Below are 27,665 nucleotides of genomic sequence, written 5' to 3'. Positions count from 1 at the left end.
ACAATAGTGTGCTCCCAGCACCGAAAAACAAACCAACAAAACAACACGTTTTACAAACCAGATAATCATTTTGGACAGAACCCTTCATTTCATTCCTCCATATTTTACCAGTTTATGTTTTTGTTGCTAAAGGTCTAAGCCCGTATAATTCTAAAATGTTTTGCAACTTTATAGAAAAAACATCAACGATGTTTATTTCATTTTTTTTCAGACCCACCGACAAGCTATGGCACAAGTAATACCAGTTAGCCATAAGTACATGAATTCAAGCATGTTCCAACGACTGAGGCACGCAGAGAGATATCAGCACCATGGAGAGCGCTTTTCCCATTTAAGCACTACATAAAAACTGTAGATGTAAACAATCTAGCAGACTGTTTATATTGCTAAAGTGTTGATAATAACACACGGAACAACATTTTCCTTCACTTAAAGCAGCTAAGCCTATGAAAGACAAAATATGCACTGATTGATAGTGTTCGCTCTTTATGGCTCTTACCTTGTCTTTGTTGGGTAAAGTCTGAGTTCTGGTAAAAGTGTCTCCTCCGTTAATACTGATCAGCTCACCATCTACAGGTGGATACGGTGCGGGGAAAACCACTACGTCACTCTTCAGTGTGTCTGAGCTGAAACACACGTCATACTGCTGAGTAGATTTGGAGTAAGACCAGCTCCCGTCAGGGTGGGTGGTGATCATTGGGGCGCTGTACCTGCTGAAACTGCCGTCTGTCCTGTGGCATTTGACAGCTATTAAACTGATGAGGCTCAGCAGAAAGATCACTGACACCGACACAATGGCGATCAGCAGATACAGGTTTAAATCAGAGAAGCTCTCCTCCTTTATGGGCACATGTCTGAACTGAGTCTGAAGGTCAGCTGTGCTTTCAACCACCACCACATCAATAGACACAGTAGCTGACAGGGAGGGTTCTCCGTTATCAGAAACCAACACCACCAAGGGGTGAGTTTTCAGGTCATTGTCACTCATTCTCCTCTTAGTCCTGATTTCTCCGGTGCTGGTTCCGATCCGGAAGAGGTTGTTTCCTTTGGGCTCAGAGAGGTGAAAAGAAAGCAGCGCGTTGTATCCAGAGTCTGCGTCTACAGCCCTGATCTTTGCCACAAAGTATCCCGCTTCAGCAGAATAGGGGATGCTCTCACTGTTAACGGAGCCGTGCTCAGAATAGGGCGCCAGAATATTTGGATTATTGTCGTTTTCATCCAGGATTAAAACGTTCACAGTCACGTTGCTGCTGAGCGGAGGAACACCAGAGTCTGTAGCCTGAACTTTGAACTGAAACGTTTTTAACTCCTCATAGTTAAAAGACTGCAGGCTGACTATATCTCCAGTCTCTGAGTTGATGTTCACCATTGTAGACACGGGGACTGAGTTACTGTTACTGTCTAAAAATGAATATCTAACCTGGCCATTCTTGTCAATGTCAGCATCAGATGCAGATACGGTTTTAATAATTACCCCAACTTTACTGTTTTCTTTCACGTAAACATTAACATCTGGTTCTGAGAAACGAGGCGAGTTGTCATTGACATCAGAAACATGAACAGTAATAACACTAGTGTTAGAGAGAGGAGGAGTCCCTTCATCGGTAGCTGATATGATGACGTTGTAGTTGGAGGTAATTTCTCTGTCAAGGGCCCCGTCAACTACTAGAGAATAATAGTTTTTGTAGTTTGTCTCTAGTTTAAAGGGAACCTGATTTAAGATTTTACATTTCACTTCGCCGTTTTTGCCACCATCGTGGTCCACAAATGACACAAGTGCTATAGCAGTACCCAAATCAGCGTCCTCTTTCACTGTGTTTAACAGTGACGTCACTGTGATCTCAGGGGCATTGTCATTGACATCAATTACTTCTACCAGCACTTTACAGTGAGCAGACATCGGTGGCTGACCTTTATCATTTGCTTCTGCACGGATCTCAAAGGCTTTATTTTCTTCATAGTCGATTTTAGCCTTGACCATTATTGCACCTGTTATGGGATCAATATCAAAAATCTCCAATATACGATCCTGCCCTTTACTTCTTAATGAATACACAATGTCACCGTTTGTCCCCTCGTCTGCGTCGGTTGCATTCAGTGTAATCACAGTTGTCCCGATTGGCGTGTTCTCAAATATACGAGTTTTGTACAAGGGATTACTAAACACTGGAGTGTTGTCATTTATGTCTAAAACGTGAATAATAACCTGAGACGTGCCAGATCTCGGTGGAGTGCCTCCATCTACAGCAGTCACAGTGAGATGTATCACAGGCTGTTTCTCTCGATCCAGCGTTTTCTGTAACACTAACTCTGCAGACACGCTTTCTCCTCCTTTAATTGTAGCGAGAGAGAAATATTCATTTGGTGTTAATTTAAACGCATTAACCGTGTTCTTACCTACATCTGCATCGATAGCCTCCGACAAAGCGAATTTAATTCCAGGTATAGTATTCTCTGCTACGTCTATAGTTTGAGACTTCTCAGTGAATACCGGGTCGTTGTCGTTAACATCTAGTATATTTATTTCTAAGCGGTACAGCTTTAATGGGCTGTTTATCACGGCTTCTACACTGACAGTGCATTTTGGTGCCTCCGCGCAGAGCTCCTCTCGGTCTATTCTCTCATTCACAAAGAGAACACCAGTCTTTACATTTACCTCGAAATATTTTTTTTTTGATCCAGTAACAATCTGAAACATACGAGATTCCAAATCCTGAAGGCTGAGGTTTAGATCCTTGGCGATATTTCCTACAGAAGTCCCCGGATTCAATTCCTCGGACACGGAATACGAGAGCTGCCCAGTCTCCGCTTCCCAGCAACACTCCAGTAGCACAAGCACCAGACACCAAACAATAGACGTCCTCATCGGCGCAGGCATTATTCCATACGGTGATTTAAACGCACATCCAAATGCAAGGAAAACCCGTCACGAATTTTACAACTATGAAAAAAATGCAACTGTAGACTGCGTCAAATATGCCTACATATTGTACAAATGAATACAACCGATCTTCCCTCTGTCCTCTCGCTCTCTCTTTGTGACAAAGCCTGGAGAAGCCACATCGTCATCTAAAACCGGGAGGAGCTGAAACTACTACACAGGAACTCTCAATGTTACGGTCTATAGTGTCACCACGTGGAGATCTACCACAATTACATTCATATTATTTGTATTGAAAAGCAAATGATATTTCCAAGAGAGGCTAAATGTTTTCACAGGCTTTTTTTTATGTGCGTAAAAATGCAACTGAAATGCTACCGAATCAAAAAATGCTTATCCGGTAATTTAAGTTTACAAAATGATGCGAGAAAAGCATTCTACAGTCAGACACAACACCGTATCCAGCATAATAGGCCTTTCTCACAGCAGGCATTTGACTTGCCATAGAAAGAAAACGACAGGTGTTAATAGTAACACTAACGACGGCTCTGTTCTATTCAAGTGTTCCAGTGAGAGTGACAGTGAGTCAACATGCGCAATACCAGGAACCTGAAATCAAGCCATCATTTATCATATACTATATAAAACCAAATCAAGGTTTTCAAAATTCAAAGACACGAGCAGAGAGCCACACATTTCTAAAGTTGACGTTTTGAAACTGTGACATAATGAGTTCTTCGTGGATTTGAGAATTTATAAGAGAAAAAAAAGATTAAAATCGGTTCCATTTTTTTCTTACCTTGTCTTTGCTGGGTAAAGTCTGAGTTCTGGTAAAAGTGTCTCCTCCGTTAATACTGATCAGCTCACCATCTACAGGTGGATACGGTGCGGGGAAAACCACTACGTCACTCTTCAGTGTGTCTGAGCTGAAACACACGTCATACTGCTGAGTAGATTTGGAGTAAGACCAGCTCCCGTCAGGGTGGGTGGTGATCATTGGGGCGCTGTACCTGCTGAAACTGCCGTCTGTCCTGTGGCATTTGACAGCTATTAAACTGATGAGGCTCAGCAGAAAGATCACTGACACCGACACAATGGAGATCAGCAGATACAGGTTTAAATCAGAGAAGCTGTCCTCCTTTATGGGCACATGTCTGAACGGAGTCTGGATGTCAACTGTGCTTTCAACCACCACCACATCAATAGACACAGTAGCTGACAGGGAGTGTTCTCCGTTATCAGAAACCAACACCACCAAGGGGTGAGTTTTCAGGTCATTGTCACTCATTCTCCTCTTAGTCCTGATTTCTCCGGTGCTGGTTCCGATCCGGAAGAGGTTGTTTCCTTTGGGCTCAGAGAGGTGATAAGAAAGCAGCGCGTTGTATCCAGAGTCTGCGTCTACAGCCCTGATCTTTGCCACAAAGTATCCCGCTTCAGCAGAATAGGGGATGCTCTCACTGTTAACGGAGCCGTGCTCAGAATAGGGCGACAGAATTGTTGGATTATTGTCGTTTTCATCCAGGATTAAAACGTTCACAGTCACGTTGCTGCTGAGCGGAGGAACACCAGAGTCTGTGGCTTGAACTTTAAACTGAAACGTGTTTAACTCCTCATAGTTAAAAGACTGCAGGCTGACTATATCTCCAGTCTCTGAGTTGATGTTCACCATTGAAGCTATCTGTGTCTTCGGAGAGCTGTTCATTAAGTGATACGTTGCTTTTGCGTTTTCATTCAAATCTGAATCTAATGTCGTCAGTATGTGAATAGTAGTTCCAACCGGGCTATTCTCTTTCACATAAACATTAATCAGCTGTTCCAGGAATCGAGGAGGATTGTCATTAACATCAGAAACTTGAACAGTGATGACACTTGTGCTCGACAGAGCGGGAGTTCCTTCATCTGTAGCTGTGATTGACACATTAAACTGGGAAACACTCTCTCTGTCAAGAGGCCCGTCAACCAACAAAGAATAATAGTTTTTATAGTTAGATTTTAATTTAAATGGCACAGAACCTGTAATCTTACAGTTCGTCTGACCATTTTTGCCTCCATCTTTATCAGTGATAGTCACCATAGCAATGGCTGTGCCTATTTCAGCGTCCTCTTTCACTGGACTCATGAGTGATGAAACCGAGATTTCTGGAGCATTGTCATTGACATCAATAACTTCCACTAAAACCTTGCTATGCGCACTGCGAGGAGGCGTGCCTTTATCTCGTGCTTGAACACGAATCTCGTATGCTTGATGTTCCTCATAATCAATTTTGCCTTTCACAGTAATTTCTCCAGTATCATCATTCAGGGCAAATTTGTCATCAGGATTTAAACGCCCCCTTTCTGTGAAAGAGTAAAGAACTTCACCATTAACACTGTCATCTAAATCTGTAGCTGTCAGTGTCAATAACGTTGTGCCAATATTTGCATTTTCAACAACTTGGACCTTGTAAAGAGATTTACTGAACAAGGGTGAATTGTCATTAACATCCAGCACATTAACTTGTATCTGTAAAGTCCCCGTTTTGGGAGGTTTTCCTCCGTCTACCGCAGTCAGTGTGAGTTCAATAACAGCCTGTTTTTCTCGATCTAATGCTTTCTGCAGTACTAGCTCAGCAGACACACTCTGGTCACCGATGCTCTGTATATCCAAAGAGAAATGATCATTCGGGTTCAATTTATAAGTCTTCACTGAGTTAGCTCCTACGTCTGCGTCATGAGCTATCGGCAGTGGATGTCTTTCTCCGACATAAGAAGATTCATACATATCAATCGTGCTTATTTCATCCATAAAAGACGGGGCATTGTCATTAATATCATTAACAACAACTTCTATTCGATGAAGGCTGCGAGGGTTGCTCAGTATGGCCTCTATATTTAAAGAGCACTTTACCGTATTAGGACAAAGCTCCTCCCGATCTATCCTCTCGCTAACGAAAAGTACTCCAGATTCATGATTTATGTCAAAATACCGTTTGTTATACCCAGAGGTAATCTGAAGACCCGCGGACTGGAGTTGCTGCACATTGAGATTTAAATCCTTAGCGAGGTTTCCCACCGCTGTCCCTTTGTCCACCTCCTCTGAAACGGAATAGGATATCTGAGCCGCGGACCAACCGCAGAGACAAAGCAGAGTGAAAAACAGACCCCCGATATGATCCCATTGTTCCCAAGCAGCCATCGCTGTTTAGGCAAAAGCAACAAATCCTGGTTTCTTCCTGTTTGGCCTCTCCACGAAAAGAGTAAAATAGCTTTTTTTAATTATCCATTCTCGCTTAGGATCCTCTCTCTCTGCTGGGCTCCACTCATCTGAACGCTATCTCCACAAAGCACTACCAGATGATGACGTTTTCTTCTCTGTCATAAATAGAGGAGGAGTGTCTGAACGTTGAACACAGTAATTTAGCATGGTCTCTGGCGACATCGTGCGACACTTTTGTATACAGAAAGACGGCCCAAAACAAAAGTGCTGATGCTTATTATAAGGTACAGTAAACGGTATGAATGAGAAAATCTATGCTGAGTAAACTACTAAATGTATGTGTTGATTTTGGAAGACTTGAGCTCAACGGGTATACTGTTCATAGAACAATAGTGATCTGTGAAATGTAATATAATAAATTAGTATCGTTATTCATTGACATGATATTTATTTATGAAGTTATTTTGAACGCCCTTTGTCTCTATTCAGTTACACGGAATAGAACTTGCAAAATCAGCACCACGGACAGCAACCAGATCTCAAGGAAGAGACTTGTTCAGCACCCTGGACAGCGGCCCAAAACAGCTTTAATACATGTCTTGCCATTGCTCAAGTGACTGCAGAGTACTGTATCCAACACACCGTAAAATACCATGAAACTATATCAACTGTGTTGTTCTGAAATTGCTCTTAGACAATCAAAACCATTGTCGACATAGTTAACATTCATTAAATCACCTGACAACTTTGTAATACGTAACACAGCACCATCAAACCAGTGAAAAGAGAAATACGTGTCAGCGTTATGCCCTCATTTCCAGATCTTAATAATGGTACAAAAATAGTTATAAGCAACTGCAAATACTATTTATTTGTAGGTAAAGTCAAGGAACAATTAGAAATAAATGCGAATGCTTTAATGCTTTTTGAACAAACACTTCAATAATGGTCAGGGGCATGACTATTATTTTTTTCAACATATTAGTATCTATGTATTTAACAAAAGATACGCAAATGATGTTACTCGAAGGTATTAAAACTATAGCTTACCTTGTCTTTGTTGGGTAAAGTCTGAGTTCTGGTAAAAGTGTCTCCTCCGTTAATACTGATCAGTTCACCATCTACAGGTGGATACGGTGCGGGGAAAACCACTACGTCACTCTTCAGTGTGTCTGAGCTGAAACACACGTCATACTGCTGAGTAGATTTGGAGTAAGACCAGCTCCCGTCAGGGTGGGTCGTGATCATTGGGGCACTGTACCTGCTGAAACTGCCGTCTGTCCTGTGGCATTTGACAGCTATTAGACTGATGAGACTCAGCAGAAAGATCACTGACACCGAGACAATGGAGATCAGCAGATACAGGTTCAAATCAGAGAAGCTCTCCTCCTTTATGGGCACATGTCTGAACTGAGTCTGGATGTCAGCTGTGCTTTCAACCACCACCACATCAATAGACACAGTAGCTGACAGGGAGGGTTCTCCGTTATCAGAAACCAACACCACCAAGGGGTGAGTTTTCAGGTCATTGTCACTCATTCTCCTCTTAGTCCTGATTTCTCCGGTGCTGGTTCCGATCCGGAAGAGGTTGTTTCCTTTGGGCTCAGAGAGGTGATAAGAAAGCAGCGCGTTGTATCCAGAGTCTGCGTCTACAGCCCTGATCTTTGCCACAAAGTATCCCGCTTCAGCAGAATAGGGGATGCTCTCACTGTTAACGGAGCCGTGCTCAGAATAGGGCGCCAAAATATTTGGATTATTGTCGTTTTCATCCAGGATTAAAACGTTCACAGTCACGTTGCTGCTGAGCGGAGGAACACCAGAGTCTGTGGCTTGAACTTTAAACTGAAACGTGTTTAACTCCTCATAGTTAAAAGACTGCAGGCTGACTATATCTCCAGTCTCTGAGTTGATGTTCACCATTGAAGCTATCTGTGTCTTCGGAGAGCTGTTCATTAAGTGATACGTTGCTTTTGCGTTTTCATTCAAATCTGAATCTAATGTCGTCAGTATGTGAATAGTAGTTCCAACCGGGCTATTCTCTTTCACATAAACATTAATCAGCTGTTCCAGGAATCGAGGAGGATTGTCATTAACATCAGAAACTTGAACAGTGATGACACTTGTGCTCGACAGAGCGGGAGTTCCTTCATCTGTAGCTGTGATTGACACATTAAACTGGGAAACACTCTCTCTGTCAAGAGGCCCGTCAACCAACAAAGAATAATAGTTTTTATAGTTAGATTTTAATTTAAATGGCACAGAACCTGTAATCTTACAGTTCGTCTGACCATTTTTGCCTCCATCTTTATCAGTGATAGTCACCATAGCAATGGCTGTGCCTATTTCAGCGTCCTCTTTCACTGGACTCATGAGTGAGGAAACCGAGATTTCTGGAGCATTGTCATTGACATCAATAACTTCCACTAAAACCTTGCTATGCGCACTGCGAGGAGGAGTGCCTTTATCTCGGGCTTGAACACGAATCTCGTATGCTTGATGTTCCTCATAATCAATTTTGCCTTTCACAGTAATTTCTCCAGTATTATTATTCAGGGCAAATTTATCATCAGGATTTAAACGCCCCCTTTCTGTGAAAGAGTAAACAACTTCACCATTAACACTGTCATCTAAATCTGTTGCTGTCAGTGTCAATAACGTTGTTCCAATGTTTGCATTTTCAACAACTTGGACCTTGTAAAGAGATTTACTGAACAAGGGTGAATTGTCATTTACATCCAGCACATTAACTTGTATTTGTAAAGTCCCCGTTTTGGGAGGTTTTCCTCCATCTACCGCAGTCAGTGTGAGTTCAATAACAGCCTGTTTTTCTCGATCTAATGCTTTCTGCAGCACTAGCTCAGCAGACACACTCTGGTCACCGATGCTCTGTATATCCAAAGAGAAATGATCATTCGGGCTCAATTTATATGTCTTCACTGTGTTAGCTCCTACGTCTGCGTCATGAGCTGCCGGCAGTGGATGCCTTTCTCCGACATATGAAGATTCAGACATATCTATTGTAGTTATCTCTTCCAGAAAAGACGGGGCATTGTCATTAATATCATTAACAACAACTTCAATGCGATGAAGGCTGCGAGGGTTGCTCAGTATGGCCTCTATATTTAAAGAGCACTTTACCGTATTAGGACAAAGCTCCTCCCGATCTATCCTCTCGCTAACGAAAAGTACTCCAGATTCATGATTTATGTCAAAATACCGTTTGTTATACCCAGAGGTAATCTGAAGACCCGCGGACTGGAGTTGCTGCACATTGAGATTTAAATCCTTAGCGAGGTTTCCCACCGCTGTCCCTTTGTCCACCTCCTCTGAAACGGAATAGGATATCTGAGCCGCGGACCAGCCGCAGAGACAAAGCAGAGTGAAAAACAGACCCCCGATATTATCCCATTGTTCCCGAGCAGCCATCGCTGTTTAGGCAAAAGCAACAAATCCTGCTTTCTTCCTGTTTGGCCTCTCCACGAAAACTGAAAGATAGCTTTTTTATGTATCCATTCTCGCTTAGGATCCTCTCTCTCTGCTGGGCTCCACTCATCTGAACGCTATCTCCACAAAGCACTACCAGTTGATGACGTTTTCTTCTCTGTCATAAATAGAGGAGGAGTGTCTGAACGGTGAACACTGTAATTTAGCATGGTCTCTGGCGACATCGTGCGACACTTTTGTATACAGAAAGACGGCCCAAAACAAAAGTGCTGATGCTTATTATAAGCTACAGTAAACGGTATGAATGAGAAAATCTATGCTCAGTAAACTACTAAATGTATGTGTTGATTTTGGAAGACTTGAGCTCAACGGGTAGACTGTTCATAGAACAATAGTGATCTGTGAAATGTAATATAATAAATTAGTATTGTTATTCATTGACATGATATTTATTTATGAAGTTATTTTGAACGCCCTTTGTCTCTATTCAGTTAAACGGAATGGAACTTGCAAAATCAACACCACGGACAGCACCCATATCTCAATACAGACAACAGAAGGAAGAGAGTTGTTCAGCACCATGGACAGCGGCCCAAAGCAGCTTTAATGCATGTCTTGCCATTGCTCAAGTGACTGCAGAGTACTGTATCCAACACACCGTAAAATACCATCAAACTATATCAACTTTGTTGTTCTGAAATTGCTCTTAGATAATCAAAACCATCTTCGACATAGTTAACATTCATTAAATCACCTGACAACTTTGTAATACGTAACACAGCACCATAAAAACCAGTGAAAAGAGAAATACGTGTCAGCGTTATGCCCTCATTTCCAGATCTTAATAATGGTACAAAAATAGTTATAAGCAACTGCAAATACTATTTATTTGTAGGTAAAGTCAAGGAACAATTAGAAATAAATGTGAATGCTTTTTGAACAAACACTTCAATAATGGCCAGGGGCATGACTATTATTTTTTTCAACATGTTAGTATCTATGTATTTAACAAAAGATACGCAAATGATGTTACTCAAAGGTATTAAAACTACGGCTTACCTTGTCTTTGTTGGGTAAAGTCTGAGTTCTGGTAAAAGTGTCTCCTCCGTTAATACTGATCAGCTCACCATCTACAGGTGGATACGGTGCGGGGAAAACCACTACGTCACTCTTCAGCGTGTCTGAGCTGAAACACACGTCATACTGCTGAGTAGATTTGGAGTAAGACCAGCTCCCGTCAGGGTGGGTGGTGATCATTGGGGCGCTGTACCTGCTGAAACTGCCGTCTGTCCTGTGGCATTTGACAGCTATTAAACTGATGAGGCTCAGCAGAAAGATCACTGACACCGACACAATGGCGATCAGCAGATACAGGTTTAAATCAGAGAAGCTGTCTTCCTTTATGGGCACATGTCTGAACTGAGTCTGGATGTCAGCTGTGCTTTCAACCACCACCACATCAATAGACACAGTAGCTGACAGGGAGGGTTCTCCGTTATCAGAAACCAACACCACCAAGGGGTGAGTTTTCAGGTCATTGTCACTCATTCTCCTCTTCGTCCTGATTTCTCCGGTGCTGGTTCCGATCCGGAAGAGGTTGTTTCCTTTGGGCTCAGAGAGGTGATAAGAAAGCAGCGCGTTGTATCCAGAGTCTGCGTCTACAGCCCTGATCTTTGCCACAAAGTATCCCGCTTCAGCAGAATAGGGGATGCTCTCACTGTTAACGGAGCCGTGCTCAGAATAGGGCGCCAGAATATTTGGATTATTATCATTTTCATCCAGGATTAAAACGTTCACAGTCACGTTGCTGCTGAGCGGAGGAACACCAGAGTCTGTTGCCTGAACTTTAAACTGAAACGTTTTTAACTCCTCGTAGTTAAAAGACTGCAGGCTGACTATATCTCCAGTCTCTGAGTTGATGTTCACCATTGAAGCTATCTGTGTCTTCGGAGAGCTGTTCATTAAGTGATACGTTGCTTTTGCATTTTCATTCAGATCTGAATCTAATGTCGTCAGTATGTGAATAGTAGTTCCAACCGGGCTATTTTCTTTCACATAAACATTAATCAGCTGTTCCAGGAATCGAGGAGGATTGTCATTAACATCAGAAACTTGAACAGTAATGACACTTGTGCTCGACAGAGCGGGAGTTCCTTCATCTGTAGCTGTGATTGACACATTAAACTGGGAAACACTCTCTCTGTCAAGAGGCCCGTCAACCAACAAAGAATAATAGTTTTTATAGTTTGATTTTAATTTAAATGGCACGGAACCTGTAATCTTACAGTTCGTCTGACCATTTTTGCCTCCATCTTTATCAGTGATAGTCACCATAGCAATGGCTGTGCCTATTTCAGCGTCCTCTTTCACTGGACTCATGAGTGATGAAACCGAGATTTCTGGAGCATTATCATTTACATCAATAACTTCCACTAAAACCTTGCTATGCGCACTGCGAGGAGGAGTGCCTTTATCTCGTGCTTGAACACGAATCTCGTATGCTTGATGTTCCTCATAATCAATTTTGCCTTTCACAGTAATTTCTCCAGTATCATCATTCAGGGCAAATTTATCATCAGGATTTAAACGCCCCCTTTCTGTGAAAGAGTAAACAACTTCACCATTAACACTGTCATCTAAATCTGTAGCTGTCAGTGTCAATAACGTTGTGCCAATATCTGCATTTTCAACAACTTGGACCTTGTAAAGAGATTTACTGAACAAGGGTGCATTGTCATTAATATCCAGCACATTAACTTGTATCTGTAAAGTCCCTGTTTTGGGAGGTTTTCCTCCATCTACCGCAGTCAGTGTGAGTTCAATAACAGCCTGTTTTTCTCGATCTAAAGCTTTCTGCAGCACTAGTTCAGCAGACACACTCTGGTCACCGATGCTCTGTATATCCAAAGAGAAATGATCATTTGGGTTCAATTTATAAGTCTTCACTGTGTTAGCTCCTACGTCTGCATCATGAGCTATCGGCAGTGGATGCCTGTCTCCGACATATGAAGATTCAAACATGTCGATTGTAGTTATTTCTTCTTGAAAAGACGGGGCATTATCATTAATATCATTAACAACAACTTCAATGCGATGAAGGCTGCGAGGGTTGCTCAGTATGGCCTCTATATTTAAAGAGCACTTTACCGTATTAGGACAAAGCTCCTCCCGATCTATCCTCTCGCTAACGAAAAGTACTCCAGATTCATGATTTATGTCAAAATACCGTTTGTTATACCCAGAGGTAATCTGAAGACCCGCGGACTGGAGTTGCTGCACATTGAGATTTAAATCCTTAGCGAGGTTTCCCACCGCTGTCCCTTTGTCCACCTCCTCTGAAACGGAATAGGATATCTGAGCCGCGGACCAGCCGCAGAGACAAAGCAGAGTGAAAAACAGACCCCCGATATTATCCCATTGTTCCCGAGCAGCCATCGCTGTTTAGGCAAAAGCAACAAATCCTGCTTTCTTCCTGTTTGGCCTCTCCACGAAAACTGAAAGATAGCTTTTTTATGTATCCATTCTCGCTTAGGATCCTCTCTCTCTGCTGGGCTCCACTCATCTGAACGCTATCTTCACAAAGCACTACCAGTTGATGACGTTTTCTTCTCTGTCATAAATAGAGGAGGAGTGTCTGAACGTTGAACACAGTAATTTAGCATGGTCTCTGGCGACATCGTGCGACACTTTTGTATACAGAAAGACGGCCCAAAACAAAAGTGCTGATGCTTATTATAAGGTACAGTGAACGGTATGAATGAGAAAATCTATGCTGAGTAAACTACTAAATGTATGTGTTGATTTTGGAAGACTTGAGCTCAACGGATAGACTGTTCATAGAACAATAGTTATCTATGAAAATGTGATTTAATAAACTAGTATTGTTATTCATTGACATAATATTTATTTATTTATGTAGTTATTTTGAACACCCTTTTCTCTATTGCACTATTACACGGAATAGAACTTGCAAAATCAGCACCACGGACAGCAACCAGATCTCAAGGAAGAGACTTGTTCAGCACCCTGGACAGCGGCCCAAAGCAGCTTTAATGCATGTCTTTCCATTGCTCAAGTGACTGCAGAGTACTGTATCCAACACATCGTAAAACACAGTGAAACTATATCAACTTTGTTGTGCTGAAATTGCTCTTAGATAATCAAAACCATCGTTGACATAGTCAACATTCATTAAATCACCTGCCAACTTCATAATACGTAACACAGCACCATCAAACCAATGAGAAGAGAAAGACGTGTCAGAGTTATGCTCTAATTTCAAGATCTTAATAATGGTAGGAAAAATAGTCATAAGCAACTGCAAATAATATTTATTTGTAAGTAAAGTCGAGCAACAATTAGAATTAAATGCAAATGCATTAATTGTTTTAGAACAAACACTTCAATCATGGTCAGGGGCATGACTGTACTTTTTTCAACATATTAGTATATCTGTATATAACAAAAGTTACGCACATTATGTTACCCAAAAGTATTAAAACTACGGCTTACCTTGTCTTTGTTTGGTAAAGTCTGAGTTCTGGTAAAAGTGTCTCCTCCGTTAATACTGATCAGCTCACCATCTACAGGTGGATACGGTGCGGGGAAAACCACTACGTCACTCTTCAGTGTGTCTGAGCTGAAACACACGTCATACTGCTGAGTAGATTTGGAGTAAGACCAGCTCCCATCAGGGTGGGTGGTGATCATTGGGGCGCTGTACCTGCTGAAACTGCCGTCTGTCCTGTGGCATTTGACAGCTATTAGACTGATGAGGCTCAGCAGAAAGATCACTGACACCGACACAATGGCGATCAGCAGATACAGGTTTAAATCAGAGAAGCTGTCCTCCTTTATGGGCACATGTCTGAACTGAGTCTGGATGTCAGCTGTGCTTTCAACCACCACCACATCAATAGACACAGTAGCTGACAGGGAGGGTTCTCCGTTATCAGAAACCAACACCACCAAGGGGTGAGTTTTCAGGTCATTGTCACTCATTCTCCTCTTAGTCCTGATTTCTCCGGTGCTGGTTCCGATCCGGAAGAGGTTGTTTCCTTTGGGCTCAGAGAGGTGATAAGAAAGCAGCGCGTTGTATCCAGAGTCTGCGTCTACAGCCCTGATCTTTGCCACAAAGTATCCCGCTTCAGCAGAATAGGGGATGCTCTCACTGTTAACGGAGCCGTGCTCAGAATAGGGCGCCAGAATATTTGGATTATTGTCGTTTTCATCCAGGATTAAAACGTTCACAGTCACGTTGCTGCTGAGTGGAGGAACACCAGAGTCTGTGGCCTGAACTTTAAACTGAAACGTTTTTAACTCCTCATAGTTAAAAGACTGCAGGCTGACTATATCTCCAGTCTCCGAGTTGATGTTCACCATTGTGGGGAGTGGCAGAGATTTACTATTACTGTCTAAAAGTGAGTAGGTCACCTGACCGTTGTTGCTGACATCAGCATCAGTTGCAGTCACTGTTTTAACAACTGTTCCTACTTTACTGTTTTCTTTCACATAAATGTTTATTACATGCTCCGGGAAACGTGGGGCGTTGTCATTAACATCAGAAACATAAACAGTAACAACACTAATGTTTGAAAGAGGAGGACTCCCTTCATCGCTAGCTGAAATTGTCACATTATACTGAGGAGTCACCTCTCTGTCTAAATGTCCGTCAACCACTAAAGAATAATAGTTTTTGTAATTTGTCTCCAATTTGAACGGAACCGTATTCAAGATCTCACATTTCACTTCACCATTTTTACCACTGTCTCTGTCTAGAACGGACACAAGTGCTATAGCAGTGCCTACGTCAGCGTCCTCGTTCACTGTATTGAGCAGTGACGTCACAGTGATCTCAGGAGCGTTGTCGTTTACATCGATAACTTCCACCAGCACTTTACTATGAGCAGACAGAGGAGGCTGGGCTTTGTCCCTAGCCTCTGCTCGGATCTCAAACGCTTTTCTTTCCTCATAGTCGATTTTGCCTTTCACTGAAATGACCCCTGTGTCTGGATCAATTTTGAAAATATCCAGAATATGGTCCTGATCCTTATTACGAAGTGAATACACTATTTCACTATTTGTGCCTTCATCTGCATCGGTCGCATTTAAGGTGAAGACCACTGTACCAATCGGGGTATTTTCAAGCGTTTTAACTTTATACAGAGTGCTGCTGAACATCGGTGCGTTATCATTAGTATCTAATACATTTATTTCAATTTCTGATGTGCCTATATTTGGTGGAGTTCCCCCGTCTACCGCCGTTAACATGAGCTGCATATGTGGCTTCTTCTCACGGTCTAAGGCTTTCTGCAGCACTAACTCTGGAGATATACTCTCCCCTCTTTTGTGTGTCGCCAGACTGAAGTATTCGTTTGCACTGAGCTTATACGCACTGACTCCGTTTTTCCCCACATCAGCATCGCTTGCCTCCGATAACGCGAATTTAAATCCAGGCAATGTGTTCTCTGCGATGTCCAGTATTTGTGATTTAGTGTTAAAAGACGGAGAGTGGTCATTCACATCTCGTATTTCTATCTCTACGCGGTACAGCTTCAGCGGGTTGTTTATCACTGCCTCTACGCTGACAGTACATTTGGGTTCATCCGCACAAAGCTCCTCTCGGTCTATCCTCTCATTAACATACAGATATCCGGTCTTTAGATTCACCTCGAAGTATTTCCTCTTAGATCCCGCAACAACCTGAAACAAACGGGACTCCAAATCCTGCACATTGAGGTTTAGATCCTTGGCGATATTTCCAACATTAGTCCCCGGGTTTACCTCTTCTGAGACGGAGTAGGAGAGCTGCCCAGACGCCGCTTCCCAGAAACAATCCAACAGCACCAGCACCAGATATGTAACAATAGACCTCCTGCTACTCGGTGAAGGCATAATTCCTCCGGAAAAGAACAAAGCATAAATCCACAATGGAGTTTCTACCGTGGACTGATGAGATGTAACAATATTTAGCCAACGCTATTTCGATCTTCTTATTCTTAAAGACGAAGACTCCATTACGTCCTCCCTTCTCTCCCCGTGTCTCTTTGTGATGAAAATCCACAGTCATTCCGTTTTTACTCTGGGTGGAGCCTCAACATCTCTGTGTTACGGTCTATAGCGTCACCGTGTGGTGACTTTGATTAACTGCATGTGTTATAAAACATCTGTAAAATATCCCTCTTCATTCAGAAACTCTGACAACCACTTAATTACAAACGGCATACATTATTGCAAGGATTTGGAGGCATTAAAAAACGCAAACGAATTTACTAATACTTTCAACAGATATTCAACATCGACATTAAGGCTGCACGCCTGACAGTGAAACACAGCTTAAACTTGAAATGGAGGAATTTAAGTTTTTAGGACATAACTGAGAATTTTCTTTTTGCATCACATTAGCCAAATATTTAAATTTGTATTAGAAAACCTGAATTTATAGATGGAAGTAAGGGGATTCCCATTCCTCTAGATTAGGTATTGCAAATTACTTGGACCAGATAAACTACTAAAAGAAGGAATAACAGATGGCATTGGTGAACAATGACACCTCAGAAATAAACATGGAAAATACTGACTTGACACCTTTTGAGTGAGTAATCATAGTCTGAGATTATTGTATAACAACACACTGGAATTTGTAACAGGAAAAGAAGTACCCATACCATATATATTCCATATGTCAGGGTGATTGCAGGCCGAACACTCTCAGAAATTTGCATTCAGCACCACGGACAGTGACATAAAAATGTATATGTAGAGTTAGCAGCAAAAAGAGGGGGGATTGCAACAACATCTGTAGAACCGGCCTAGTAGATCAGCATAGGACAACAAACCTCAATGAACTTTAACTCAAACTTCAAGTAAATTACAATGAAAGTTTGTTGTAGCACAAAGCCCTTAAAGTATCAATTATAATGTCATTGTTGATTATCAACATAAATGAAGGGGAGTAATGAGACGTACTTAATGCCAATGTTCTTACCTTGTCTTTGTTGGGTAAAGTCTGAGTTCTTGTAAAAGTGTCTCCTCCGTTAATACTGATCAGCTCACCATCTACAGGTGGATACGGTGCGGGGAAAACCACTACGTCACTCTTCAGTGTGTCTGAGCTGAAACACACGTCATACTGCTGAGTAGATTTGGAGTAGGACCAGCTCCCGTCAGGGTGGGTGGTGATCATTGGGGCGCTGTACCTGCTGAAACTGCCGTCTGTCCTGTGGCATTTGACAGCTATTAGACTGATGAGGCTCAGTAGAAAGATCACTGACACCGACACAATGGCGATCAGCAGATACAGGTTTAAATCAGAGAAGCTCTCCTCCTTTATGGGCACATGTCTGAACTGAGTCTGGATGTCAGCTGTGCTTTCAACCACCACCACATCAATAGACACAGTAGCTGACAGGGAGGGTTCTCCGTTATCAGAAACCAACACCACCAAGGGGTGAGTTTTCAGGTCATTGTCACTCATTCTCCTCTTAGTCCTGATTTCTCCGGTGCTGGTTCCAATCCGGAAGAGGTTGTTCCCTTTGGGCTCAGAGAGGTGATAAGAAAGCAGTGCATTGTATCCAGAGTCTGCGTCTACAGCCCTGATCTTTGCCACAAAGTATCCCGCTTCAGCAGAATAGGGGATGCTCTCACTGTTAACGGAGCCGTGCTCAGAATAGGGCGCCAGAATATTTGGATTATTGTCATTTTCATCCAGAATACAAACGTTTACAGTCACGTTGCTGCTGAGCGGAGGAACACCAGAGTCTGTGGCCTGAACTTTAAACTGAAACGTTTTTAACTCCTCATAGTTAAAAGACTGCAGGCTGACTATATCTCCAGTCTCTGAGTTGATGTTCACCATTGCAGATAACGGCAATGAGTTAGTGTTACTTTCGATAATTGAATAGCTCACCTGACCATTTTGATCAATGTCTGCATCAACTGCAGATACTCTTTTTAGAACCGCTCCAACAGGACTGTTCTCTTTTAAATAAATATTCACCAACATGTCTGAAAAACTAGGCGCGTTGTCATTGACATCTGAAATATGAACAGTAAGCTCGCTGGTGCTTGTGAGAGCAGGGATTCCATCATCTGTAGCTGTGATGGTGACATTATAATGTGAAGCACTCTCTCTGTCTAGCTGTCCGTCTACCACCAAAGAGTAATAGTTTTTATAATTTGTTTCCAATTTAAATGGGCTGTCATTTTGAATGTCACAATGAACAGCTCCATTTTTACCTCCATCTCTGTCTAGGACTGACACCAGTGCAACAGCAGTACCTATTTTTGCATCCTCTTTCACTCTGTTGATTAACGATGTTACAGATATTTCAGGAGTATTATCATTTAAATCCACCACCTCTATTAAGACTTTGCACTGTGCTGCCATTGGAGGATAGCCTTTATCACTAGCTTGCACGCGGATCTCAAAAGCAGGGTGCTCTTCAAAGTCAATCTTTCCTTTAACTGTTAATACACCTGTGTGCTCATCAATTTGAAATATTTCCAAAACATGGTCTTGATCTTTGCTGCTCAGTGAATATGAAATCTCCCCGTTTGGTCCTTCATCTGCGTCTGATGCTGTTACTGTTATTACTGATGTACCGAGTGGTATATTTTCAGTAAGGCTTGTTTTATACAATGGTTTGGTAAATATTGGGACATTATCATTAACGTCTAAGACATTGATTATTATCTGTGATGTTCCGGATTTCGGAGGTGTCCCTCCGTCTACAGCAGTCAATGTGAGTTTAATTACAGGCTGATTTTCTCGGTCTAAAGGTTTCTGGAGGACTAGCTCCGCAGACACACTATCTCCTTTGTTCACCAACAATGAAAAATGTTCATTCTGACTTAGCTTGTATGTATTGATGCCGTTTTTTCCTACATCAGCGTCATAGGCCGACAGCACAAGGAATTTAGTCCCAGGCAGTCTGCTCTCGGGTATTTCTATACTTTGAGAATTAGCACTGAAAGACGGATAATTGTCGTTAACATCTAGAATATTTATTTCTAAACGATAAAGCTTCAGTGGAGCGTTTATCACTGCCTCCACACTCACTGTGCACTTCGTTGCCTTCGCACAGAGCTCCTCTCTGTCTATTCTATCACTGACAAAAAGAAAACCAGTCTTTAGGTTTACCTCGAAATATTTTCTCTTTGATCCGGTAACGATCTGAAACATACGAGACTCCAGATCATCGACACTGAGGTTTAGATCCTTGGCTATATTTCCGACAGAAGTCCCCGGATTCACCTCTTCTGATATGGAGTAGGAGAGCTGCCCGGACACCGCTTCCCAGTAACAATCCAGCAGGACAAATAACACGTATGCCACCACAGGACTCCTGTTAATTGAAGACATAATCCAATCCGACGTGAAACCAACATAGAAACAAGTCTGATGGGCGTCGAGTATTGACCGAAACTGTGTTCTGTTTTCCTTTAATTTGTCCACAATGCAGATAATGTCTCAGCCTCCTCTCTCTGCTTCTGCGTCTCTTTGTGTCAAAGCCCAACGAGACATCATGACGCTCTTTATCTGGGAGGGGCCTGAGGATTTACATATAATCATATATGTTATGGTCTACAGTGCCCCCTTATGGCCTTGTGGACGAATTACATTATAAACCAGGAGAAAAACAGTATAACATTACACTAAACCATCTCTCTTTGATGCTCAGCACAAAAATGGCCAATTTTAAAACGAACAGAGAGCCAAGAAATATCATATGGCTTTCTCTTTTTAATAAAACCACTGAATTAACTGGTTGTATTATCTGGTAATATGCAGCGTTTTATGTATTTAAAAATGAGGGTCAACTCATCTGTTTGTGATTTATCCCTTTGACTGAAATATAATCCAGGCAATCCTTTACAATATACTGTAAATGCTATGGCCCAAAACCAGAAAATATCAAAGGGTGATTTGCTCAAAGAAAACGCCATTAAAGAAAACTGAACAAATTGGCAGAACAACAAGGAGTACACCTCAGACTAATTAGAAAGTCACTTGAAACTCTCTTATATAGCAACAAAAGAATAGATTGAAAAAATACAGCAGTCAAGCACTCTAAACTAAACAGACATCAAACTTATGATACCCAAAACAGCGAACTCTATGTATCAGCGCCATTGTTAGAGAAGAAATGATAAAGGTGACACTTGGCAACTGCGTGGAAAATAATCTGCATAGTATTATTGTCATCTAAGGTCACAAACTATGAACTTAACCTGTCTTTATTTATATAAGAAACCATACAATGCCAACACAATGGCCTTATCTGCTCAGACTACTCTACAGCACCATGGACAGCGACTATTGCATTTAAATGGAAAAGACTGGATTGTAACTTTTAGACAATGACGAATGCAAATCATCACTATTTTTAAAGGATTCAGTAGGAGAAAATGGACAAAATCAGTTTGCACAACAAAACAAAGATACAAATAAAAAATAAGAAAAGCTAGCGAACTACTAGAGCAAACTAGACCAGCGTTGAGTAACCGTGTAGGACATTATAAATGGGCTGCTCTTACCTTGTCTTTGTTGGGTAAAGTCTGAGTTCTGGTAAAAGTGTCTCCTCCGTTAATACTGATCAGTTCACCATCTACAGGTGGATACGGTGCGGGGAAAACCACTACGTCACTCTTCAGTGTGTCTGAGCTGAAACACACGTCATACTGCTGAGTAGATTTGGAGTAAGACCAGCTCCCGTCAGGGTGGGTGGTGATCATTGGGGCGCTGTACCTGCTGAAACTGCCGTCTGTCCTGTGGCATTTGACAGCTATTAAACTGATGATGGTCAGAAGAAAGATCACTGACACCGACACAATGGCGATCAGCAGATACAGGTGTAAATCAGAGAAGCTCTCCTCCTTTATGGGCACATGTCTGAACTGAGTCTGGATGTCAGCTGTGCTTTCAACCACCACCACATCAATAGACACAGTAGCTGACAGGGAGGGTTCTCCGTTATCAGAAACCAACACCACTAAAGGGTGAGTTTTCAGGTCATTGTCACTCATTCTCCTCTTAGTCCTTATTTCTCCAGTGCTGGTTCCGATCCGGAAGAGGTTGTTTCCTTTGGGCTCAGAGAGGTGATAAGAAAGCAGCGCGTTGTATCCAGAGTCTGCGTCTACAGCCCTGATCTTTGCCACAAAGTATCCCGCTTCAGCAGAATAGGGGATGCTCTCACTGTTAACGGAGCCGTGCTCAGAATAGGGCGCCAGAATTTTTGGATTATTGTCGTTTTCATCCAGGATTAAAACGTTCACAGTCACGTTGCTGCTGAGCGGAGGAACACCAGAGTCTGTGGCCTGAACTTTAAACTGAAACGTGTTTAACTCCTCATAGTTAAAAGACTGCAGGCTGACTATATCTCCAGTCTCTGAGTTGATGTTCACCATTGTAGACAGTGGTAGTGAGTTACTGTTACTTTGTAAAAATGAATAGCTCACCTGACCATTTTGATCCATGTCAGCATCAATTGCTGAAACTGTTTTTATAACTGCTCCTATTGGACTGTTTTCTTTCACATAGATATTGATTGTGTTTTCTGTGAATAGAGGTTTATTATCATTAACATCTGAGATGTGTACATTAATAACTCTCGTGCTAGAGAGAGGTGGGCTGCCCTCATCAGTAGCAGTGATGCTGATGTTGTATTGAGATGCACTCTCTCTGTCAAGAGGACCGTCCACCACCAACGAATAGTAATTCTTATAATTTGACTCTAATTTAAAAGGAACATTATTGGCAATTTGACAGTTCATCATCCCATTTTTACCTCCATCTTTATCAGATACTGAAACAAGTGCAATAGCAGTGCCAATGGATGCATCTTCTTTGACTGCATTTAACAGAGATGTGACTGAGATTTCAGGGGCATTGTCATTGATGTCTAAAACTTCAATCAATAATTTGGCATTGGAGGTCAGAGGAGAAGAAGCTCCATCACTGGCTTGTACTCGAATCTCAAAAGCATTATTTTCTTCAAAGTCTATATTCTTTTTATTAGTTACAGTTCCAGTTTTTTCATCTATAGCAAACATATCAGTTTGTTTCCCTCGACTTCCTGCACTGAAAGCATATAATACTTGTCCATTTTGGCCAGCATCCAAATCAGTGGCATTTATTATTATTATTGATGTTCCAATCTTTACATTCTCATACACGCTGGCTTTATACAGAGTTTGGTTGAATACAGGATGATTATCATTACTGTCCAAGACATTAACTATAATTACCATAGTGCCTGATTTAGCAGGAGTTCCTCCATCAATGGCAGTCAGTGTGAGTCGAATCACAGACTGTTTTTCTCTGTCTAAAACTTTCTGAAGCAGTAATTCAGGAGTTACACTGTCTCCTATATTTGTAGCCAGAGAGAAGTGTTCATTCTGGCTAAGCTTGTAGGTATTTACAGTATTTTTACCGACGTCTGCGTCGTCAGCAGAATGCAGAGGAAATTTCGCCCCTGCTGCTGTACTCTCAGTTATGTCGATAACCTGTGACGTGATGAGAAATGATGGGGAATTATCATTTACATCTAAGATTATGATTTCAATCCGATACAGTTTCAAAGGGTTGTTAATTACAGCTTCTACACTGAGGGAGCATTTTGGTTCATCGCTGCAGAGTTCCTCTCGATCTATTCTCTCATTAACGTACAGGACACCAGTCTTTAGATTTACCTCGAAATATTTCCTCTTCGATCCAGCAACGATCTGAAACATGCGGGACTCCAGATCCTGGACATTGATGCTCAGATCTTTAGCGATATTTCCGACAACAGTCCCCAGATTCACCTCCTCTGAGACGGAGTAAGAGAGCTGCCCAGACACCGCTTCCCAGTAACAATCCAGCAGCACGAACAAGAGATAAATCCACACAGAGCTCGTTCTGCTGCACAAATGCATTATTCCTGTCGTCGAGAAAAGGCACAGACAGATTCGGCAAATGAGGTCACTCAAATCAAGAATTTAAACCGAATGACGAAATACACGAAACGAGTTTTTCGGCATATTTCCTCCACAATAAGAATATGGTCGTGCACCGTCCTCTTTCGCCCTCTCAGTCTCTTTGTTTCAATCGCCTGAGAAACATCATCATTCTCTGAATCTGGGAGGAGCCCCGAACCACGAAGAGGACGTCCAAATGTGATGGTCTACAATGTCCCCGTGTGGACATTTGTAAGAATTACACTCAACATAAAAACATTATAATATTAGCAGACCCTTATATTCCTAAATTTCCCTTGGATATGTATCCAAGCCATTCCATAACTCCAGGAAGAGTCCGCGTAACTGCGTACGTTATCATACTGATCATTTAGATTCACACGTTATGTTTCTGTATTTTTTAACAATATAACCTATTTTAGAAAGTAGAGTCAGATATTCAAGTGCGTAAACAACAACAAAAAAAGTCTACATTAGCCAGACACAAAACTCTTAAAGAAAAATAATATATATATATAGGACAGGAAACATGATCAAACTAAGGGCAACGACTTTATCTTCATAGCAACCTTGTTGATAAATTATGGAATCTATTATATATTGTAAAATAATGAGTGCCAAGTATATGAATCAGTACATGAACGTAATTTCTACGAAACAAGGTTGTAAATATCTTGCATTTGGCAATTTTGTCCTGGGGTTTAGGTACAACACACGACCAGAGATATGTGTTCAGCACCATGGATAGCGACACACACGTTAAAAACCAACTCTGCAGCTGACTGAGATGATGACAAATCCACCAACACTAACAACAGGCATATTTATATCAACATACTCAATTCATTTTAAATATTTCTATTTCAACTCTACTTATCATTTTGTTGTCACCTATAGGTAGCATGGCACAAATCTCTATGGAAAGCACTAAATAAAACGGCATCGATTCCCACCCAATTCTCGACACAAGAGCAGGCTGTAATAACATACCTAGGCATGTAATGTCATCATGTTCTTACCTTGTCTTTGTTGGGTAAAGTCTGAGTTCTGGTAAAAGTGTCTCCTCCGTTAATACTGATCAGTTCACCATCTACAGGTGGATACGGTGCGGGGAAAACCACTACGTCACTCTTCAGTGTGTCTGAGCTGAAACACACGTCATACTGCTGAGTAGATTTGGAGTAAGACCAGCTCCCGTCAGGGTGGGTGGTGATCATTGGGGCGCTGTACCTGCTGAAACTGCCGTCTGTCCTGTGGCATTTGACAGCTATTAGACTGATGAGGCTCAGCAGAAAGATCACTGACACCGACACAATGGCGATCAGCAGATACAGGTTTAAATCAGAGAAGCTCTCCTCCTTTATGGGCACATGTCTGAACGGAGTCTGGATGTCAGCTGTGCTTTCAACCACCACCACATCAATAGACACAGTAGCTGACAGGGAGGGTTCTCCGTTATCAGAAACCAACACCACCAAGGGGTGAGTTTTCAGGTCATTGACACTCATTCTCCTCTTAGTCCTGATTTCTCCGGTGCTGGTTCCGATCCGGAAGAGGTTGTTTCCTTTGGGCTCAGAGAGGTGATAAGAAAGCAGCGCGTTGTATCCAGAGTCTGTGTCTACAGCCCTGATCTTTGCCACAAAGTATCCCGCTTCAGCAGAATAGGGGATGCTCTCACTGTTAACGGAGCCGTGCTCAGAATAGGGCGCCAGAATATTTGGATTATTGTCGTTTTCATCCAGGATTAAAACGTTCACAGTCACATTGCTGCTGAGCGGAGGAACACCAGAATCTGTGGCCTGAACTTTAAACTGAAACGTTTTTAACTCCTCATAGTTAAAAGACTGCAGGCTGACTATATCCCCAGTCTCTGAGTTGATGTTCACCATTGCAGATAACGGCAATGAGTTAGTGTTACTTTCGATAATTGAATAGCTCACCTGACCATTTTGATCAATGTCTGCATCAACTGCAGATACTCTTTTTAGAACCGCTCCAACAGGACTGTTCTCTTTTAAATAAATATTCACCAACATGTCTGAAAAACTAGGCGCGTTGTCATTGACATCTGAAATATGAACAGTAAGCTCGCTGGTGCTTGTGAGAGCAGGGATTCCATCATCTGTAGCTGTGATGGTGACATTATAATGTGAAGCACTCTCTCTGTCTAGCTGTCCGTCTACCACCAAAGAGTAATAGTTTTTATAATTTGTTTCCAATTTAAATGGGCTGTCATTTTGAATGTCACAATGAACTGCTCCATTTTTACCTCCATCTCTGTCCAGGACTGACACCAGTGCAACAGCAGTACCTATTTTTGCATCCTCTTTCACTCTGTTGATTAATGATGTTACAGATATTTCAGGAGTGTTGTCATTTAAATCCACCACCTCTATTAGGACTTTGCACTGTGCTGCCATTGGAGGATAGCCTTTATCACTAGCTTGCACGCGGATCTCAAAAGCAGGGTGCTCTTCAAAGTCAATCTTTCCTTTAACTGTTAATACACCTGTGTGCTCATCGATTTGAAATATTTCCAAAACATGGTCTTGATCTTTGCTGCTCAGTGAATATGAAATCTCCCCGTTTGGTCCTTCATCTGCGTCTGTTGCCGTGACTGTTATTACTGATGTACCGAGCGATACATTTTCAGTGAGGCTTGTTTTGTACAGTGTTTTTGTAAAGACCGGGGTGTTATCATTATTGTCTAAGACATTGATTATTATCTGCGATGTTCCGGATTTCGGAGGTGTCCCTCCGTCTACAGCAGTTAATGTGAGTTTAATTACAGGCTGTTTTTCTCGGTCTAAAGGTTTCTGGAGGACTATCTCAGCAGACACACTCTCTCCTTTGTTCACCAATAATGAAAAATGTTCATTCTGACTTAGCTTGTATGTATTGATGCCATTTTTTCCTACATCAGCATCATAGGCCGAAAGCACAAGGAATTTAGTCCCAGGTAGTGTGCTTTCCGCTATTTCTATACTTTGAGAATTAGCACTGAAAGACGGATAATTGTCGTTAACATCTAGAATATTTATTTCTAAACGATAAAGCTTCAGCGGAGCGTTTATCACTGCCTCCACACTCACTGTGCACTTCGTTGCCTTCGCACAGAGCTCCTCTCTGTCTATTCTATCACTGACAAAAAGAAAACCAGTCTTTAGGTTTACCTCGAAATATTTTCTCTTTGATCCGGTAACGATCTGAAACATACGAGACTCCAGATCATCGACACTGAGGTTTAGATCCTTGGCTATATTTCCGACAGAAGTCCCCGGATTCACCTCTTCTGATATGGAGTAAGAGAGCTGCCCGGACACCGCTTCCCAGTAACAATCCAGCAGGACAAATAACACGTATGCCACCACAGGACTCCTGTTAATTGAAGACATAATCCAATCCGACGTGAAACCAACATAGAAACAAGTCTGATGGGCGTCGAGTATTGACCGAAACTGTGTTCCGTTTTCCTTTAATTTGTCCACAATGCAGATAATGTCTCAGCCTCCTCTCTCTGCTTCTGCGTCTCTTTGTGTCAAAGCCCAACGAGACATCATGACGCTCTTTATCTGGGAGGGGCCTGAGGATTTACATATAATCATATATGTTATGGTCTACAGTGCCCCCTTATGGCCTTGTGGACGAATTACATTATAAACCAGGAGAAAAACAGTATAACATTACACTAAACCATCTCTATTTGATGCTCAGCACAAAAATGGCCAATTTTAAAACGAACAGAGAGCCAAGAAATATCATATGGCTTTCTCTTTTTAATAAAACCACTGAAGTAACTGGTTGTATTATCTGGTAATATGCAGCGTTTTATGTATTTAGAAATGAGGGTCAACTCATCTGTTTGTGATTTATCCCTTTGACTGAAATATAATCCAGGCAATCCTTTACAATATACTGTAAATGCTATGGCCCAAAACCAGAAAATATCAAAGGGTGATATGCTCAAAGAAAACGCTATTAAAGCAAACTGAACAAATTGGCAGAACAACAGGGAGTACACCTCAGACTAATTAGAAAGTCACTTGAATCTCTCTTATATAGCAACAAAAGAATAGATTGAAAAAATACAGCAGTCAAGTACTGTAAACTAACCAGACATAAAACTTATGATACCCAAAACAGCGAACTCTATGTATCAGCGCCATTGTTAGAGAAGAAATGATG

At 41.8% G+C, this 27,665-nt stretch overlaps 6 protein-coding genes across 17 annotated transcripts in view; 1 reads left to right on the top strand and 5 right to left on the bottom strand.

Moving 5' to 3' along the window:
- LOC119494180 (fibroblast growth factor 18-like) overlaps positions 1–27,665 on the top strand; it is a 247,537-nt gene that overhangs the window by 29,682 nt on the left and 190,190 nt on the right. The window lies entirely within an intron of this gene.
- Positions 1–27,665, bottom strand: part of LOC119494157 (protocadherin alpha-C2-like) — a 169,968-nt gene that overhangs the window by 63,313 nt on the left and 78,990 nt on the right. Inside the window, exon 1 of one of the 10 annotated variants that reach the window (XM_037779816.1) lies at positions 17,509–19,941. The exons of 6 other annotated variants lie outside the window; for them this stretch is intronic. In XM_037779816.1, coding sequence (XP_037635744.1) covers positions 17,509–19,884 — 2,376 coding nt within the window. In that variant the 5' untranslated portion in view covers positions 19,885–19,941. Of the gene's footprint in view, positions 1–3,680; positions 6,391–7,127; positions 9,625–14,033; positions 16,555–17,508; positions 19,942–27,665 lie in introns of those variants that run through there. 3 more of the 10 variants (XM_037779812.1, XM_037779817.1, XM_037779815.1) reach the window with 3 other exon arrangements.
- Positions 9–3,663, bottom strand: LOC119494160 (protocadherin alpha-4-like). The gene has a single exon (XM_037779827.1). It carries the CDS (start codon positions 2,876–2,878, stop codon positions 332–334), a length of 2,547 nt encoding a protein of 848 aa, XP_037635755.1. The 5' UTR covers positions 2,879–3,663; the 3' UTR covers positions 9–331.
- On the bottom strand, positions 10,518–14,021 carry LOC119494168 (protocadherin alpha-8-like). The gene has a single exon (XM_037779839.1). The coding sequence runs from the start codon at positions 12,954–12,956 to the stop codon at positions 10,551–10,553; it is 2,406 nt and encodes an 801-aa protein (XP_037635767.1). The 5' UTR covers positions 12,957–14,021; the 3' UTR covers positions 10,518–10,550.
- On the bottom strand, positions 17,208–23,453 carry LOC119494161 (protocadherin alpha-10-like). Its single transcript, XM_037779828.1, has 2 exons — positions 21,060–23,453; positions 17,208–17,508 (listed from the first exon to the last, which is right to left on the bottom strand). The coding sequence occupies exons 1-2, from the start codon at positions 23,436–23,438 to the stop codon at positions 17,392–17,394; spliced, it is 2,496 nt and encodes an 831-aa protein (XP_037635756.1). The 5' UTR covers positions 23,439–23,453; the 3' UTR covers positions 17,208–17,391.
- LOC119494172 (protocadherin alpha-8-like) lies at positions 24,465–27,629 on the bottom strand. The gene has a single exon (XM_037779843.1). It carries the CDS (start codon positions 26,873–26,875, stop codon positions 24,488–24,490), a length of 2,388 nt encoding a protein of 795 aa, XP_037635771.1. The 5' UTR covers positions 26,876–27,629; the 3' UTR covers positions 24,465–24,487.

The sequence above is a fragment of the Sebastes umbrosus genome, chromosome 9 (genome assembly GCF_015220745.1).
Source record: "Sebastes umbrosus isolate fSebUmb1 chromosome 9, fSebUmb1.pri, whole genome shotgun sequence".
NCBI lineage: Eukaryota > Metazoa > Chordata > Actinopteri > Perciformes > Sebastidae > Sebastes > Sebastes umbrosus.
Note: the sequence above shows the minus strand (reverse complement) of the source record. Positions and strands in the feature narration are given on the sequence as shown.